This window comes from Chiloscyllium punctatum, chromosome 36 (genome assembly GCF_047496795.1).
Source record: "Chiloscyllium punctatum isolate Juve2018m chromosome 36, sChiPun1.3, whole genome shotgun sequence".
NCBI lineage: Eukaryota > Metazoa > Chordata > Chondrichthyes > Orectolobiformes > Hemiscylliidae > Chiloscyllium > Chiloscyllium punctatum.
The window spans coordinates 30,136,525-30,150,915 of NC_092774.1; the positions used below are offsets into that span (position 1 = coordinate 30,136,525).

The 14,391-nt window shown below is 45.8% G+C and overlaps 1 protein-coding gene across 2 annotated transcripts; it reads right to left on the reverse strand.

Moving 5' to 3' along the window:
- Window positions 1–207: 207 nt before the first annotated feature.
- On the reverse strand, window positions 208–10,940 carry LOC140460947 (uncharacterized). Of its 2 annotated transcripts, none has more exons than XM_072555704.1 (2): window positions 10,651–10,940; window positions 208–1,820 (listed from the first exon to the last, which is right to left on the reverse strand). In XM_072555704.1, the coding sequence occupies exon 2, from the start codon at window positions 1,410–1,412 to the stop codon at window positions 723–725; it is 690 nt and encodes a 229-aa protein (XP_072411805.1). In that variant the 5' UTR covers window positions 1,413–1,820; window positions 10,651–10,940; the 3' UTR covers window positions 208–722. The 2 variants fall into 2 exon arrangements, with proteins under 2 accessions (XP_072411805.1, XP_072411804.1); XM_072555703.1 differs by lacking the exon at window positions 10,651–10,940 and adding an exon at window positions 6,590–7,962.
- Window positions 10,941–14,391: the final 3,451 nt, after the last annotated feature.

Below are 14,391 nucleotides of genomic sequence, written 5' to 3' on the forward strand. Positions count from 1 at the left end.
GCCAGTAACCTTTACAATGTTGATGAAACGATGCAGTACCTGTACTCCTTAAAAATTTACAATTTCTAACGATACTAGCTACTCATTCACTGCTCCATCTGATACACGACATTAGAAACTTAGGACAGGGGCTGGAAGAAATGAGCAACTTTAAAACAAAAAACCATCTGGAGCTTAAAGCTTTCAATGAGAGTCTGAGCCCAGCAGTAAGTTCAGGTAATCTTTATTGTGACCCAACTTTGTTACAGCTTCAGATCCCCCCAGCAAAAAGATGTAGAGAAAGTAGCTGCTTTTTAAACAGCTCAAGGTCAAAGCGCACACACTCCCCCTCCCCCCACTTTCTTTCCTATCGGTCAGCAAAGAGTTGTCCCTTTGTAATTGGATCCTTGGTACAGCCTTAACGTGTGGGGCCGGGAACGGGGGGAGTGGGAAGTGAAACAGACTGCTGTGAGTCTGGAGTCACGTGTAGGCCAGACCGGGTAAAGGATGCAGCTGGGACTACTGAGTGAATCCTTTCCCACAACAGCAGTTTCCTTCCCGAAAACGGGCGTGAGTGAATCAGATTGGGGTTTTCTCTCCCCCACCCCCCCAAAAGAAAATGGTTTCATCTTTAGATTCTGACCGTATTCCAATTCCACCATCTGCCGCGGTGGTATTCAAACCCAACAGATCCCAGAACTGGATTGAGAGTCCATCGATAACGGCACTTGGCAGTCGCTTTGTCAGTCCCCCTGCGATGGCACGTGAAATTGCTGGTGGCACCGAAGGTGGGAGGAGCGGGTGAAAGCCTTCCCACACTCAGGGCAGCTGAAGGGCCTCTCCCCCGTATGGACTCGCCGGTGAGTCAGGAGGGAGGAGGAGTCGCTGAAGGCCTTCCCGCACTCGGGACAGCAGAAGGGCCTCTCCCCTGTATGGACTCGCCAGTGGGTCAGCAGGGAGGAGGAATAGCTGAAGGCCTTCCCACACTCGGGGCAGCTGAAGGGCTTCTCCCCCGTGTGGACCCGCTGGTGCCTCAGCAGGGAGTAGGAATAGCTGAAGGCCTTCCCGCAATCAGGACAGCTGAAGGGCCTCTCCCCTGTGTGGATCTGCTGGTGGGTCAGCAAATTGGAGGAACGGCTGAAGGCCTTCCCGCACTCGGGGCAACTGAAGGGCCTCTCTCCCGTGTGGACACGCCGGTGGGTCAGTAGGGAGGATGAATTGCTGAAGGCCTTCCCACACTCGGGGCAGGTGAAAGGCCTCTCCCCCGTGTGGATCCGCTGGTGCCTAAGCAGGGCAGAGACCTGGGTAAAGCCCTTCCCGCACTTGGGACAGGAGAACGGCCTCTCCCTGGTGTGGATGCGCCGATGAATCTCCAGGTCAGACGGAGTACGGAAGCCTTTCCCACAGTTACCACACTTCCACGGTTTCTCCATGTCCGAAGCTTCAGCCACAAGCAAATGAATGTACTGCCCCTCACTGCTGTGAATTCCTCTTTCCAGGCCGTATAACAGTTTCAGGCTCCACACTCAGTGCGCAGCAACAGTAGGGTCTCTCATCCAGTCCCACTGATAATGAAAATGTACTGAAATAGGAACCAAAAAGCTTTGCTCCTTCTCACAGAGTTGTAATCAAAAATCGTGGCTGTCCCAATCGATTGAGTGACTGTCAGATATTGACGTGAAAGTGAGGACCGCAGACGCGGGAGAGTCAGTGTTGAAAAGTGCGGCGCTGGAAAAGCACAGCAGGTCAGGCAGCATCCAAGGAGCAGGAGAGTCAACATTTCGGGCATAAGGCTTTCATCTGTTCATTTTGAAACTTCTGTCTTCGGATCTTCAAATACTCTGGAAAAAGAGATTACAAAAGTCAACACTGTCAGTGCAGGGTAGAAATTCAGAACAAGCTATTCTACTTTCTGTGGAGCATTCTTTTCTTTTGTTATTCCACAAAATTGAAAGCAACATCCTTCTCTCTTTCTTTCTCTCTCTCTCCCCTCCCCGTTCTCACTCCGCTTTAAGTAATTCTCCTGCAGTGCTGATTCAAGATCAGAACAGCAAAAACGTCAAGACTTATATATTGGATAACTCCACCTGAAAGTTAACATCTTTCACAACATTTGGATACTGCTAAGAGTGAGCAGGTCTGATTTTGGGAAGCAAAATTAAAATGTGTCAATTCAGGATGAATCGGGAATGCGTCTTGAGGAATAACCAGACACATCAAGGTATTAACACAGACACCAGAGAGAAACTGAACAGAAGAGACGTGGCAAACGTTAGTAGAAAGCCAGAGTCATGAGGATATACCGCACAGTAACAGACCTTTTGGTCCAATTCGTCTATGCTGACCAGATATTGTAAATCAATTTAGTCCCATTTGCCAGCACTTGGCCCATATCCCTTGGCCAATCCACCCTACCTTGCACATCCCTGGACATTACGTGTAAGTTAGCACGGCTAACCCACACAAACCTGCACCTACTTGGGCACGATGGGTACTATAACACAGCCAATCCACCCTCACCTGCACATCCCTGGGCACTATGCATAATTTAGCATGATCAATCCACCCTAACCTGGGCAGTTAAAAATCACACAAACGCGGGTTATAGTCCAACAGGTTTATTTGGAAGAACAATCGTTCGGAGCACTGCTCCTTCATCAGGTGGTTGTGGAGAATAAGACCATAAGGCACAGAATTTATGGAAAGACATTTGTGGCCTGCCACTGAAATGATATATTGAACAAATCGGGATTGTTCAGTCTTTCATCTTTTAGAATGGATTGCAGGTATCATTAATATGTAAATCCCAGAACTTCCTGTAAGGCCCCCTCTCAAGATAACATAAGGCTTTACAACAAAAGGTGGCATCTCAGCTCAGACAATGCATTAAAGGTATGAGGTCAGAGTTTGCCTGTATCTCAGTCTTGACTCAGACTGTTTCTATTTCCAAAGCAGGAATTTATAAAATATTATCTGGATTGACTGCCTGCATGAACTGCCAAGTCTCATCCACCAGCTGAAATGACTGGATAGGGAGGGCTTGACCCCCACAGTGCAATGAATTCCCACTTTCCACCAAAATCCCAAATGTCCACACTCATAAATCAAATATTTCATTGTAACTTCTTCTGCTCCCAGCCTCCAGTCTTCACAACCACACTTCTGCTTTCACCGAAGACAATTAGTCATACAGCACGGAAACAGACCCTTTGGTCAAACTCGTCTGTGCCAAACAGATATCCGAAATTAATCTAGTCCCATTTGCCAGCATGTGGCTCTTATGGTTCTAAACCGTTCCTATTCATGTACCCAACCAGATGCACTTTAAATATAATTGTACCAGCCCCACCACTTCCTCTGGCAGCTCATTCCATACATTCACAACTCTCTGCGTGAAAAAGTTGCCCCTCAGGGCCCTTTTGAATCATTCCCCTCTCACCTCAAATATATGCCCCATAGTTTTGGACTCTCCTACCTTGGGGAAAAGACCTTGGATATTCACCCTATCCATGCCCGTTATAAACCTCTATAAGGCTGCCCCTCAGCCTCCGATGCTCCAGGGAAAATATCCTGGATCTACTCAGCCTTTCCCTGTAGTTCAAACCCTCCAAGTCTAGCAACATCCTCGCAAATCTTTTCTGACCCCTCTCAAAGTTTCACAACTTCTTTCCGAAAGTAGGGAGACCAGAACTGGACGCACTATTCCAAAAGTCGCCTTACCAATGTACAGCCACAACATGATCTCCCAATGCCTATACACAATGCTCTGACCAATAAAGGGAAGCGTACCAAACACATTCTTCACTATCCTGTCTACCTGAGACTCCACTTTCAAGGAGCTATGACCCTGCACTCCAAGGTCTCTTTATTCTGCAACACTCCCCTTCACTGTACAAGTCCTGCCTGGATTGCTTGACCAAAATGCAAAACCTCACATTTCTCTAAATTAAACTCCATCTGCCACTCTTTGGCCCATTGGTCCATCTAATCAATTCTAATTTATAGTGAATTCTGCTTCATCTCATTCTCTAGAAGCTGAAAATCTCCATCCCACACACTCTCCCTCCCTTCTCACTTTGTAGAACCTAATGCCTGCTGTATCTCATCCTGAAGGGTCTGGTTCATGCTGATTAACAGGCCCACACTCAGGGGAGATCTAAATGAAACATACAGAATACTGAACGGCCTGGACAGAGTGGACGTTGGGAAGATCTATCCATTGGGAGGAGAGACTAGGGCTCGAGGCACAGTCTTAGAGTAAAGGGAAGACCCTTTACATTGGAGATAAGGAGAAACGTCTTCAGCCAGAGAGTAATGAATCTATGGAATTAACTGCCACAGAAGGCTGTGGAGGCCAGGTCACTGAGGATATTTAGGACTGAGATAGATAGGTTCTTGAGTATCAAGTGGATCGAGGGTTACGGAGAAAAAGCAGGAGAACGCGGATAAGAAACTTAATAGCCACGATTGAATGGTATGAGCAAACCCAATGGGCTGAATGGCCTAATTACTGTTCCTAGATCTGATAGTGTCTTGCTGTCCTGGACACAAACTGCATGAATCCAAGTAAGATTCAGTTAATCCATTTTTTAAGATTAGAATCAGTCTAACCATTGTGGTACAGACAGCCTCACACAGGGAAACTCACACCTTCAATACGTTATCTGGGACAATATGACACCAATTGGGAATGTAATTTTAAAAAAGGTTTTGCTATTTACATATGAAAGAACTGAAACCAACATGGTTATTCTAAAAGAGGAGCGACTTAACAATAACCCAGGTCTTTTTCAATATATAATTTCAGTTACATCCCACTGTAAACATTTGCTATAAATTCAGTGTCTGACAATCTTATTCTACACAACCACCTGATTAAGGAGCAGCAGCCTGAAAGCTAGTGCTTCCAAATAAACCTGTTGGACCATAACCCTGTGTTTTTGATTTTTAACTTTGGACACAGAGCATGAGAATTGGGAGCAGGAGTTGGCCATTTGGTCTTTGGAGCCTGAACCAGCATTGAACAGACCATAACTGGATATGAATCTTCCTACATCTCGGTGGATAGGCTGGGACTTTCTTCACTGGAGCACAGGAGGTTGAGAAGTGACCTTATAGAGGTTTATAAAATCATGAGAATTATACATGAGGTGAATGGCAGGTGTCATTTCCCTCAGGTGGGGGTTTCAGGATTAGGCAGCAACTTTTGAAAGGAGAGAGGAGAAAGGTTTTGAAAACACTTGAGGCAGCTTTTTTTAAAATCCAGTAGTTCATGTGTGGAATCAATACCCAGAGGAAGTGATGTTACTTTCAAAAGACATTTGGTTAATTCCATGAATAGGAAAGGTTTGGAGGGATATGGGCCAAACACTGGCAGGTGGGACTAGATTAGTTTGTGAATATATTCAACGTGGACTAATTGGATTGAATGGTCTGTTTCTTTGCTGTATGACTGTAACTGTTCTGTACTTATCTTAAAAACATTTTCTTGCTTTCCCCCATAAACATCCACTTTATTGTTGCTCAAAACTCAGATGAACTCAGCCTTGAATATATTCATTCAATGACCCCTAACTGCAGGAAGACATCCACAATTCTGAACACAATTCCTCTTGTTAATACACCACTTGTTTTGCTGATTGCTTGCTGCACCTGTCTGACAACTGGCAGTGACTGGTGTAGAAAGACACTGAACCCCCGTTCTACATCCACATATCATTCCCTATTCCCTTTGCCCGAAGCATCGACTGTCCTGCCCCTCAGATGCTGTCTGACCTGCTGTGCTTTTCCAGCACCACACTTACTGACTCTAATCACCGGTATCTGCAGATCTCACTTTCTCCACCTCAGTATATCACCATTTAAATAATACACTTCCTTTCTGCTCTTTTTCACAACTTCACATTGTTGTACTCTTTTTCTCATGTTTCCAATTGTGGTCTTCTCTACATTGGGGAGACTGAGCATATACTTGGGAACGGTTTGCTGAGCATCGCAGGCAGATCCACAGTCACTACCCACTTTAATTCCCCTTCCCACTCCCCTTCTGAAAAGACCATCTTAGGCCTTCTCCATTGCCACAATGAACCAAACAGCAAATTGGAGGAAGAATACCTCATCTTCCGCCTGGGCAGCCTGTAGCCCAGCGGACTCAACATTAAGTTCTCCAGTCTCAAATAACCTCACTTCCCACCTCTTCCTCCCGCCCACAACGACTCCCTTCTCAGCCCCTCCCCCTCATTTCCACTCCTCCTTGTCACTAACCAGATTTATTTCTCCCATTCACCAACCAGGTCAGACCTTTCACCAATCCCCACTTCACCACCCTGCCCCCAGGACACCCTTTATCTGCACCCATCCCCAATCCTGAAGAAGGGTTACACCTGAAACGTCGACTTCTCCACCTCCTGATGCTACCTGGCTTCTTCTGTTCTTCCAGCCTCCTGCCTGTCTATTTTGCCAATTGCGACACAGACGTGGAGCAACGTTTCCAGAGTCTGTCCCCACCCCGATTCACTCCCTTTCCTTTCAGTTGCTGCAAGTCAACAATTGAACCCCAGAATGAAAAAAAAATGGAAAAGGTGGTGAGAAAAGAGAGTGCCGTACTCACAGAGGAAGGAGATTGCAGTCTGGGGTGAAGCTCAATCTTCATTCAGAGAAACACGAGCAGCAGCATCTTCAGAAACTCATGGTCCAACTTCCGCATTCAGACAATGGGGTGTCTCTGATTAGCAGGAGGACTAGTCTCCTTCCGGTCCTCCAGTACTCCCTATTGGTCAATCAAAAGAAGATCGCGCGCCTTTTTGTGCGGACTGCGATGAGCATGCCCAGTATTTTGCTGACACCCGGCGAGCATGCGCACGACCTGTGCTGACACCGGCAAACATGCGCTGTATACTCTATCGGGATGCTGATTTTAAGTGTCCAAATGCCAATAGGAAAAAAAGGGGTAGAGCCACAATACTTTTTCTCCGTGGTTCGACATTTGATTGGTTTTGCATTTTGTCTCGCTGCTCAACTTTTGTATGTCTTTTCCCCTTGTTGATAGAGTCTCCCCGTGACCTGACTTTGGGCAGCGCTTTAACCAGTTACACAGACTGAAGAAACATTGCACTATTCGCAGGAGGGAGTGACTGTACACGTTTCCTGAGTGTGATCACAGTTTCAATTGTTCATCGGAAACACAGAACCAAAAGGACACCAGAACTGCGGAGAATTTGGGGAAATGTGGGGACTGAGGGAAGGGATTCCATTCCCTGGGGGCACTGGAGGTTCATCAGCTCAGTCGCAGTGCGGACAGGCCGTTCTTCAAAAAATTATTACAACATTATTTCCCATTGACAAAAACACATTCACGCTGCCTGATTACCTTGAACTCTGTCATAATATCTTTGAAAATAGCTTTGAACATTTTCCTCATTACATATGTTAAGTTAAATGGTCTCCCTTTTTGAAGAAAGGATTTGTCCAATCTAAAAAAAACACCCCTGAAACTAATGAGGTTTGGAAAATTAAAACCAATACATTAACTCTTACGGGGAGAATGCGGGGAAGTGGAGTTGAAATGCCTATTAGCCATGATTGAATGGCGGAGTGGACTCGATAGGCCGAATGGCCTTACTTCCACTCCTATGTCTTATGGTCTTATTTCACGCCCTAATTTCTCTTTAAGAGTCTAGGATGAATTCCTTCAAATACCCGGGACTTATCAGCTCGGAGTTCCAACAGTTTACTCAGTTCTAGTTCCCTGGGGATTGTAATTTTCTTCAGTTCCTCCCTCCCTTTCAATTCCTGATTTACAGCTAGTTCTAGGGTGTTACTTGTATCCTCTCAAGTGAAGTCAGGTTCAAACTCTTTTCAATTCATCTGCCATCTCTTTATCCTCCATTACTGAATCCCCAGACTCATTTTCTGCAGAACCAACACTTATTTTGTTAACTATTTTTAAGAAAAGCTGACAAAACTTTCCACCCTGTTTTTATAATTTTTTAAGCTAACTTTCTAACCCTAAATTGCCGTGCTACTGCCTGCATCATTTCTGATATTTTGCCATAGCTCTCAACTCTAGCATCAACTTAGCTGTGTATTCTATTGAACTGACCTTGATTAAATTTTGCAAAACACACAAGGGCAAATCTTTCCTCTCCAGAAAGTCTTCGTACTTAACATGATAAAATTCACTTTGAAATATTGTTCATCCAAATTTTACCAAGCACATACTACAGATTCAACATCCCACAAAGACACCCAGTTTTGTTATGATCTTTAATTCTGAAGAGAAATTTGAATACCCAGTGATTAACTGGAAGAACTCTTCATTCAGATTTCACATTTTTAAACAAATAAAAATGACCAATTAACTGGTGTAACTCAGCAGAATGGGATGTATGGCCTTAAATTGTAAATCTAGTTTTCTTTACATCCCTGCAAGAGTTCCCACGAATCTTTACAAGAGTCTTGATAGTTCATTCACTTGCTGGGAATAGTCCAAGGGATACAACATCTCTAGAGGATTCACTTAAATCCTTCTCAGGATTCCAAGTATTCCTGGTAATTGTATGTGGGAAAAGATCTGCCACCCTGGCAACCCACAATAGGCCCACAAAAGCAAAATTGGCCAAACTGTACCAAAACACCCAGAATGCCTTAGCAGGGACCAAGCAGGCTGACAAGCGAAACTAGACAGCACTTGCAGACAAGGGAATACCTGTACACCTCAAGTAGCCACTAACAATGACAGAATACCACAGCTATCCCAAAGCCCTGAGGGCAGTTTCACAACCCAGCAATACCAAAGCCACACAAAGGACAGGTCAGACAGAGAGGCACCAGCAAGAGCATTGCTCCCAGGACAGGACAATGGAAGCACCTCACCGTTTCAGAGGAGACATTAGCACCTACGCAAACAGACACACGCGCTCTCATGCACACACACTCTCTCATGCATGCACACACAGGTCTATGGGGGGAATTTGCATTTGCAGATACATTCAATTTTGATCAAAAAGCACACAACCTGCAGGCAGTTGATATATGTAATATTTGTAAATTCCTACTTTGGAAATAGAACCAGTCTGATTCAAGATTGGGATACAGACAGACTCAAACCTCACACATTTCATTGTTGTCTGAACTGAGATGAAACCTATTTATATAAAACCTTAAGTCATCTCAAGAATCTGACTTCAAAGACTTTCTGGGATTTACACATTAATGAACTAAAACTTGCAACCTATTCTAAAAGACAAAAGACTTCACAACAATCTAGGTTTGTTCAATATATCCGATCAGTTGCACTATACTGTGATCTTTTGCTATAAATTCTGTCTTATGATCCTGCTCCACAGCTTCCTGATGAAGGAGCAGCGCTCCGAAAGCTCGTGGTTCCAAATAAACCACTATAACCTGATGTGTGATATTTGAACTTGATCCAACCCAGTCCATCTCTGGCTCCTCCCCATCTTTTCTAGTGAAGGCAGCCCCCACCTCCCGGTGCTGCCAGGAAACTTTACAATGCTGAGGAAATGGTGCAGTACCTGCACTCATGAAAACTTTACAATTTCTAACGATACTAGCTACTCATTCACTGCTCCATCTGATACATGACATTGGAAACTTAGTGCAGGAGGTTGAAAGAAATGAGCAGCTTTAAAACAAAAACCTCTTGGAGCTCAAAGCCTTCAATGAAAGTCTGAGCCCAGCGGTAAGTTCAGGTAACCTTTATCAAGACCCAACTTTATTACGGCTTCAGATCCTCCCAGCAAAAAGGCGTAGAAAAAGTAGCTTTTTAAAAAAAAATACAGCTCAAGATCAAAGAGTACACAGTCCCCTCACCCCCAACTTTCTTTACTATTAGTCAGCACCAAGTTATCCCTTTGGAATTGGATCCTTGGTACAGCCTTAACCCGTAGGAAGTATTGCCTCACTCAGCAATTTCAACCCAGACCCTGTACCCAAGTAAGTTTCTCCCTGTTCATTTCCACAGGTGGGGGAGTCAACCACACAGCTGTGGGTCTGGAGTCACATGTAGGCCAGCCTGGGTAAAGGATGGGACGACTGAATGAACCCTTTCCCAAACGGCAGTTTCCTTTCCTAAAAAGGACATGAGTGAATCAGATGGGGGTTCTCATGCCCCCACCCCCAAAAATGGTTTCATCGTTAGATTCCGAACTCCAGACTTCTGACCGAATTCCAATTCCGCCATCTGCCACGATGGGATTCAAACCCAGGGGTCCAGTCAATAATGGGACTCTGCCATTGCTCCTTCAATCCCCCTGCCATGGCATGTGAACTCGCTGGTGCCTCTGCAGGTGGGAAGAGCGGGTGAATCCCTTCCCACACTGAGAGCAGGTGAAGGGCCTCTCCCCGGTGTGGACCCGCCCGTGGGTCAGCAAGGTGGTGGCGTGGTTAAAGCCCTTCCCGCACTCAGGGCAGCTGAAGGGCCTCTCCCCAGTGTGGCCTCGCTGATGCCTCACCAGGGCTGAGGAATTGCTGAAGGCCTTCCTGCACTCGGTGCAAAGGAACGGCCTTTCTCCGGTGTAGACCTGCTGGTGGGTCAGCAGACTGGAGGCCTGGGTAAAGCCCTTCCCACATTTGGGGCAGCTGAAGGGTCTCTCCCCGTGTGGACCCGTTGGTGCTTCAGCAGGTCAGAGGAATTGCTGAAGGCCTTACCACACTCTGTGCAGGGGAACGGCCTCTCCCCGGTGTGAGTGCGCCGATGAGTCTCCAGGGCAGACGGGAAACGGAAACTTTTCCCACAGTCACCACACTGACATGGTTTCTCTACGGGACAGGATCCCTCAGGTTTCTCCATGGCCAAAACTTCAGCTGCGCACAAACATGTGTAGAGCCCCTCCCTGCCTTGAATTCCTCTTTCCAGGTCATACAACTATTTCTGGCTCGACACTCAGTGCACTGCAACCATACGGTCTCTCATCCAGTTCCACTGATTCTGAAAACATATAGAAGCAGGAACCAAAAAGCTTTGCTCCTTCTCACAGAATCACAGCCAAAAATTGTTGTGTTCCCAATGGATTGAGTGACTGTCAGACATTGACATCAAAGTGAGGACTGCAGACACTGGACACTCAGTGTCGAAAAGTGCGGTGCTGGAAAAGCACAGCAGGTCAGGCAGCATCCAAAGAGCAGGAGAGTCGATGTTTCAAGCATGAGCCCTTCATCTGTTGATTTTGAAACTTCTGTCTTCAGATCTTCAAATACTCTGTAAAAAAAAATTACAAAAGTCATCACTGTCAGTCCAGGGTAGAAATTCAGAACAAGCAACTCTACTTTCTGCAGAACATTCTTTTCTTTTGTTATTCCACAAAATTGAAAGCATCATCCCACTCCCACTCTCACTCTCACTCCCCCTCTGTTCTCACTCCACTCTAATTCTCCTGAAGGTGCTGATTCAGGATCTTACAGGGGCAGAAAAGCAAAAATGTCAAGACTGACATCTCTCTGAATTTTGGATAGCTCCACCTGAAAATTAGTTTCTTTCCCAACACTGGAATACTGCTGAGAGTGAGCAGGTCTGATTTTGGGAAGCAAAAACTGTCAATTCAGGGTGAACCTGCAATGCAGCTTCTTGACAAACAATGAGACACGAAATGGTTAACGTCCCCAGGAAGGGGGAGAAAACAAGACATCAAGGTATTGACACCGACACCAGAGAGAAAGTGAACATGCTGACCAGATATCCAGAATCAATCTCGGCCTATTTGCCAGCACTTGGCCTATATTCCTTTAACCCCTTCCTATTCATATACCCATCCAGATGCCTTTTAAATGTTGTGATTGTACAAGCCCCCACCACTTCCTCTAGCAGCTTGTTCCTTACACACACTGCGCTCTGAATGAAAAAGTTGCCCCTTATGTCCCTTTTAAACCTTCCCTTCCCCACCCCACCCTTAACCTATTACCCTTACATTCTGGAGTATCCCATCTCAAGGAAAAGACCTTGACTATTTACCCTATCCATGCCCCTCATGATTTTATCAACTTCAACCTCCAGCGCACAGGGGGGAAACAGCCCCAGTCTGCTTGGCCTCTCCCTATCACTCAAACCCTCCAACCCTGGCAACACCCTTGTAAATCCTTTCTGAACCCTTTCTGATAGGTTCGGTCACTTTTGGAATATTGCATGCAATTCTGGTCTCGTTCCTATCAGAAGGATGTATGAACCTTGAAAGGGTTCAGAAAAGATTTACAAGGATGATGCCAGGGTTGAGGGATTTGAGCTATATGGAGAAGTTAAACAGTCTGGTGGTTTTCCGTGGAGACTCGAACACTGAGGGGTGACTTTACAAAGGTGTATAAAATGATGAGGTGCACGGATAGAATAAATAGACAAAGTCTTCTCTCTGGGGTGGGGGAGTCGATAACTACAGAACATAGGTTTAGGATGAGAGGGAAAAGATTTAAAGGAGAACGAAGGGGCAACTTTTTCATGCAGACAGTGGTAAGTGTATGGAATGAGCTGCTGGAGGAAGTGGAGCAGGCTAGTGTAATTCCAACATTTAAAAGGCATCTGGATGAGTATATGAATAGGAAGGGTTCGGAGGGATATGGGCTGGTGCTGGCTCAAGTTAACCCTCCTCCTGTATTGAATTTCAAATCTATCTTCATCATGTCTTTCCTCCACTCCTGGCGTTCTCTTTTCTCCTGTCTACAAACTGAAAATAACATCAACACATCAATGCTCTCCTGGTCACTGCGATCTTGGAAGTACCCAGCGCCACAAATGATCAGATTCATTCACCACAAATTCACAGTCCACCTTCGTGTCATTCTAGATCTCTCTCTCTCTCTCTCTCTCTCTCTCTCCCTCCCTCCCACTCCCTTTTCCTGTCTGAAGGACACACAGACCAAGCTCAGGGACAGGTCTCTGAGTGAAATGAGGAAATTCTAGTTGAATGACACCAACTGTCATTTCTCTCCCGGAAATGACGGCTGATGGTGCCCTCACCAAGATGGCCGCCCGCGCTCCCCGCCCCAAGTCAACATGCGCCTTATCCTTACAATGATGGCGCCCTGTTGCCCGGGCAACACGAGAGCTCCTCCGGTGGTGAAGTGGGTCTGGGGAGGTTTTATTCACGGCCTCAGGCCTCCCTCTAGGAGTTTATAAACTCCCCAGTCTCCCTCCTCCCGCGGTTTCCAATCCTACCCTGTCTCACCCTATTCTGAAGAAGGATCACTGGACCCGAAACACCTCCTCGATTTCTCTCGACAGGCGCTGCCGGACCTGCTCAGCGTTTCCAGCGATTTCTGTTCTTGTTCCTTCAGCCGCCGGCGCCATTTCGCTCACACTCACCGCACGCATGCGCACTGCCAGGGCCCCATAGAGAGGTTTCTCGATCGCATGGGATCGTGGGAATTGAAGGCGCCATTAATGTCATGAAATCCAGTATCCCATATGCCTTCTTAATTGTCCTATTCATGTGTTAATGAAGTACACGTCAGGGGCAAATCTTTCAGCGATTTTAGATTTATGCATTGAGTGCAACACTGCAGGTGTTTAACTCTAAACTCTAGTTCCAATTCAGTGTCAGTATAATCACTCTTTATCTGTTCTCAAATAAGCACCGAATCAATGCTCTCCATCTGACCCTTCTTAACGTTGATTTTCTTTAGTTTGCAGATTCCAACTCGCTGTTTCAATAATTTATTAAAATCTACTTCTGGTACATGGGCGTTGCTGGCTGGCCAGCATTTGGTACTCCTTGAGAATGTGATGGTGAGCTGCCTTCTTGAACCTTTGCAGTCCACATCCTGTACAGTGACCCACAATGTCTTGAGGGAAGGAATTCCAGGATTTGGACCAGTGACACTGAAGGAACAGTAATACATTTCCAAGTCAAAATGGTAAGTGGCTTGGAGGGGTACTTGCAAGAGGTTGTGTTCCCATGTATCTGTTTTCCTAGTCCTTCTAGATGGAAGTGGTTGTTCGTTTGAAAGGCAATTTGTAAGGTGCTTTGGTAAATTTTTGCAGTGTGTCTTGTAGATACTACACACTACTGCTTCTGAACAGTGGATATGGTACCAATCAAGCAGGCAACATTGACCTGGATGGTATGAAGCGTTTCAACTACAGTTGAAGCTGCAACCCCATCCAAGCTAGTGGGGAGTATTCCATTACACTGCTGACTTGTGGCTTGTAGAAATTGGAACACGTTTTGGAGAGTCAGGAGGTGAGTTACTCACTGCAGTATTTCTGGCCTCTGACCTGCTCTTGTAGCCACTATGTATATACGGTTCATCTAGTTGAGTTTCTGTTCAATGGTAAACTCCAAGGCTGTTGATCGTGGGGTACTTAGTGACAGTAACATTGTTGATATCACAGGTCAGTGGTCAGATTATCTCTTTTGGGGATGAGTCATTGTGTGACAATTGCGTGGCATTCATGTTACTTGC

Bases quoted from the DNA above. Each gene is read 5' to 3' on its own strand.
- LOC140460947 (XM_072555704.1), bottom strand. From the start codon at position 1,412: ATGGAGAAACCGTGGAAGTGTGGTAACTGTGGGAAAGGCTTCCGTACT.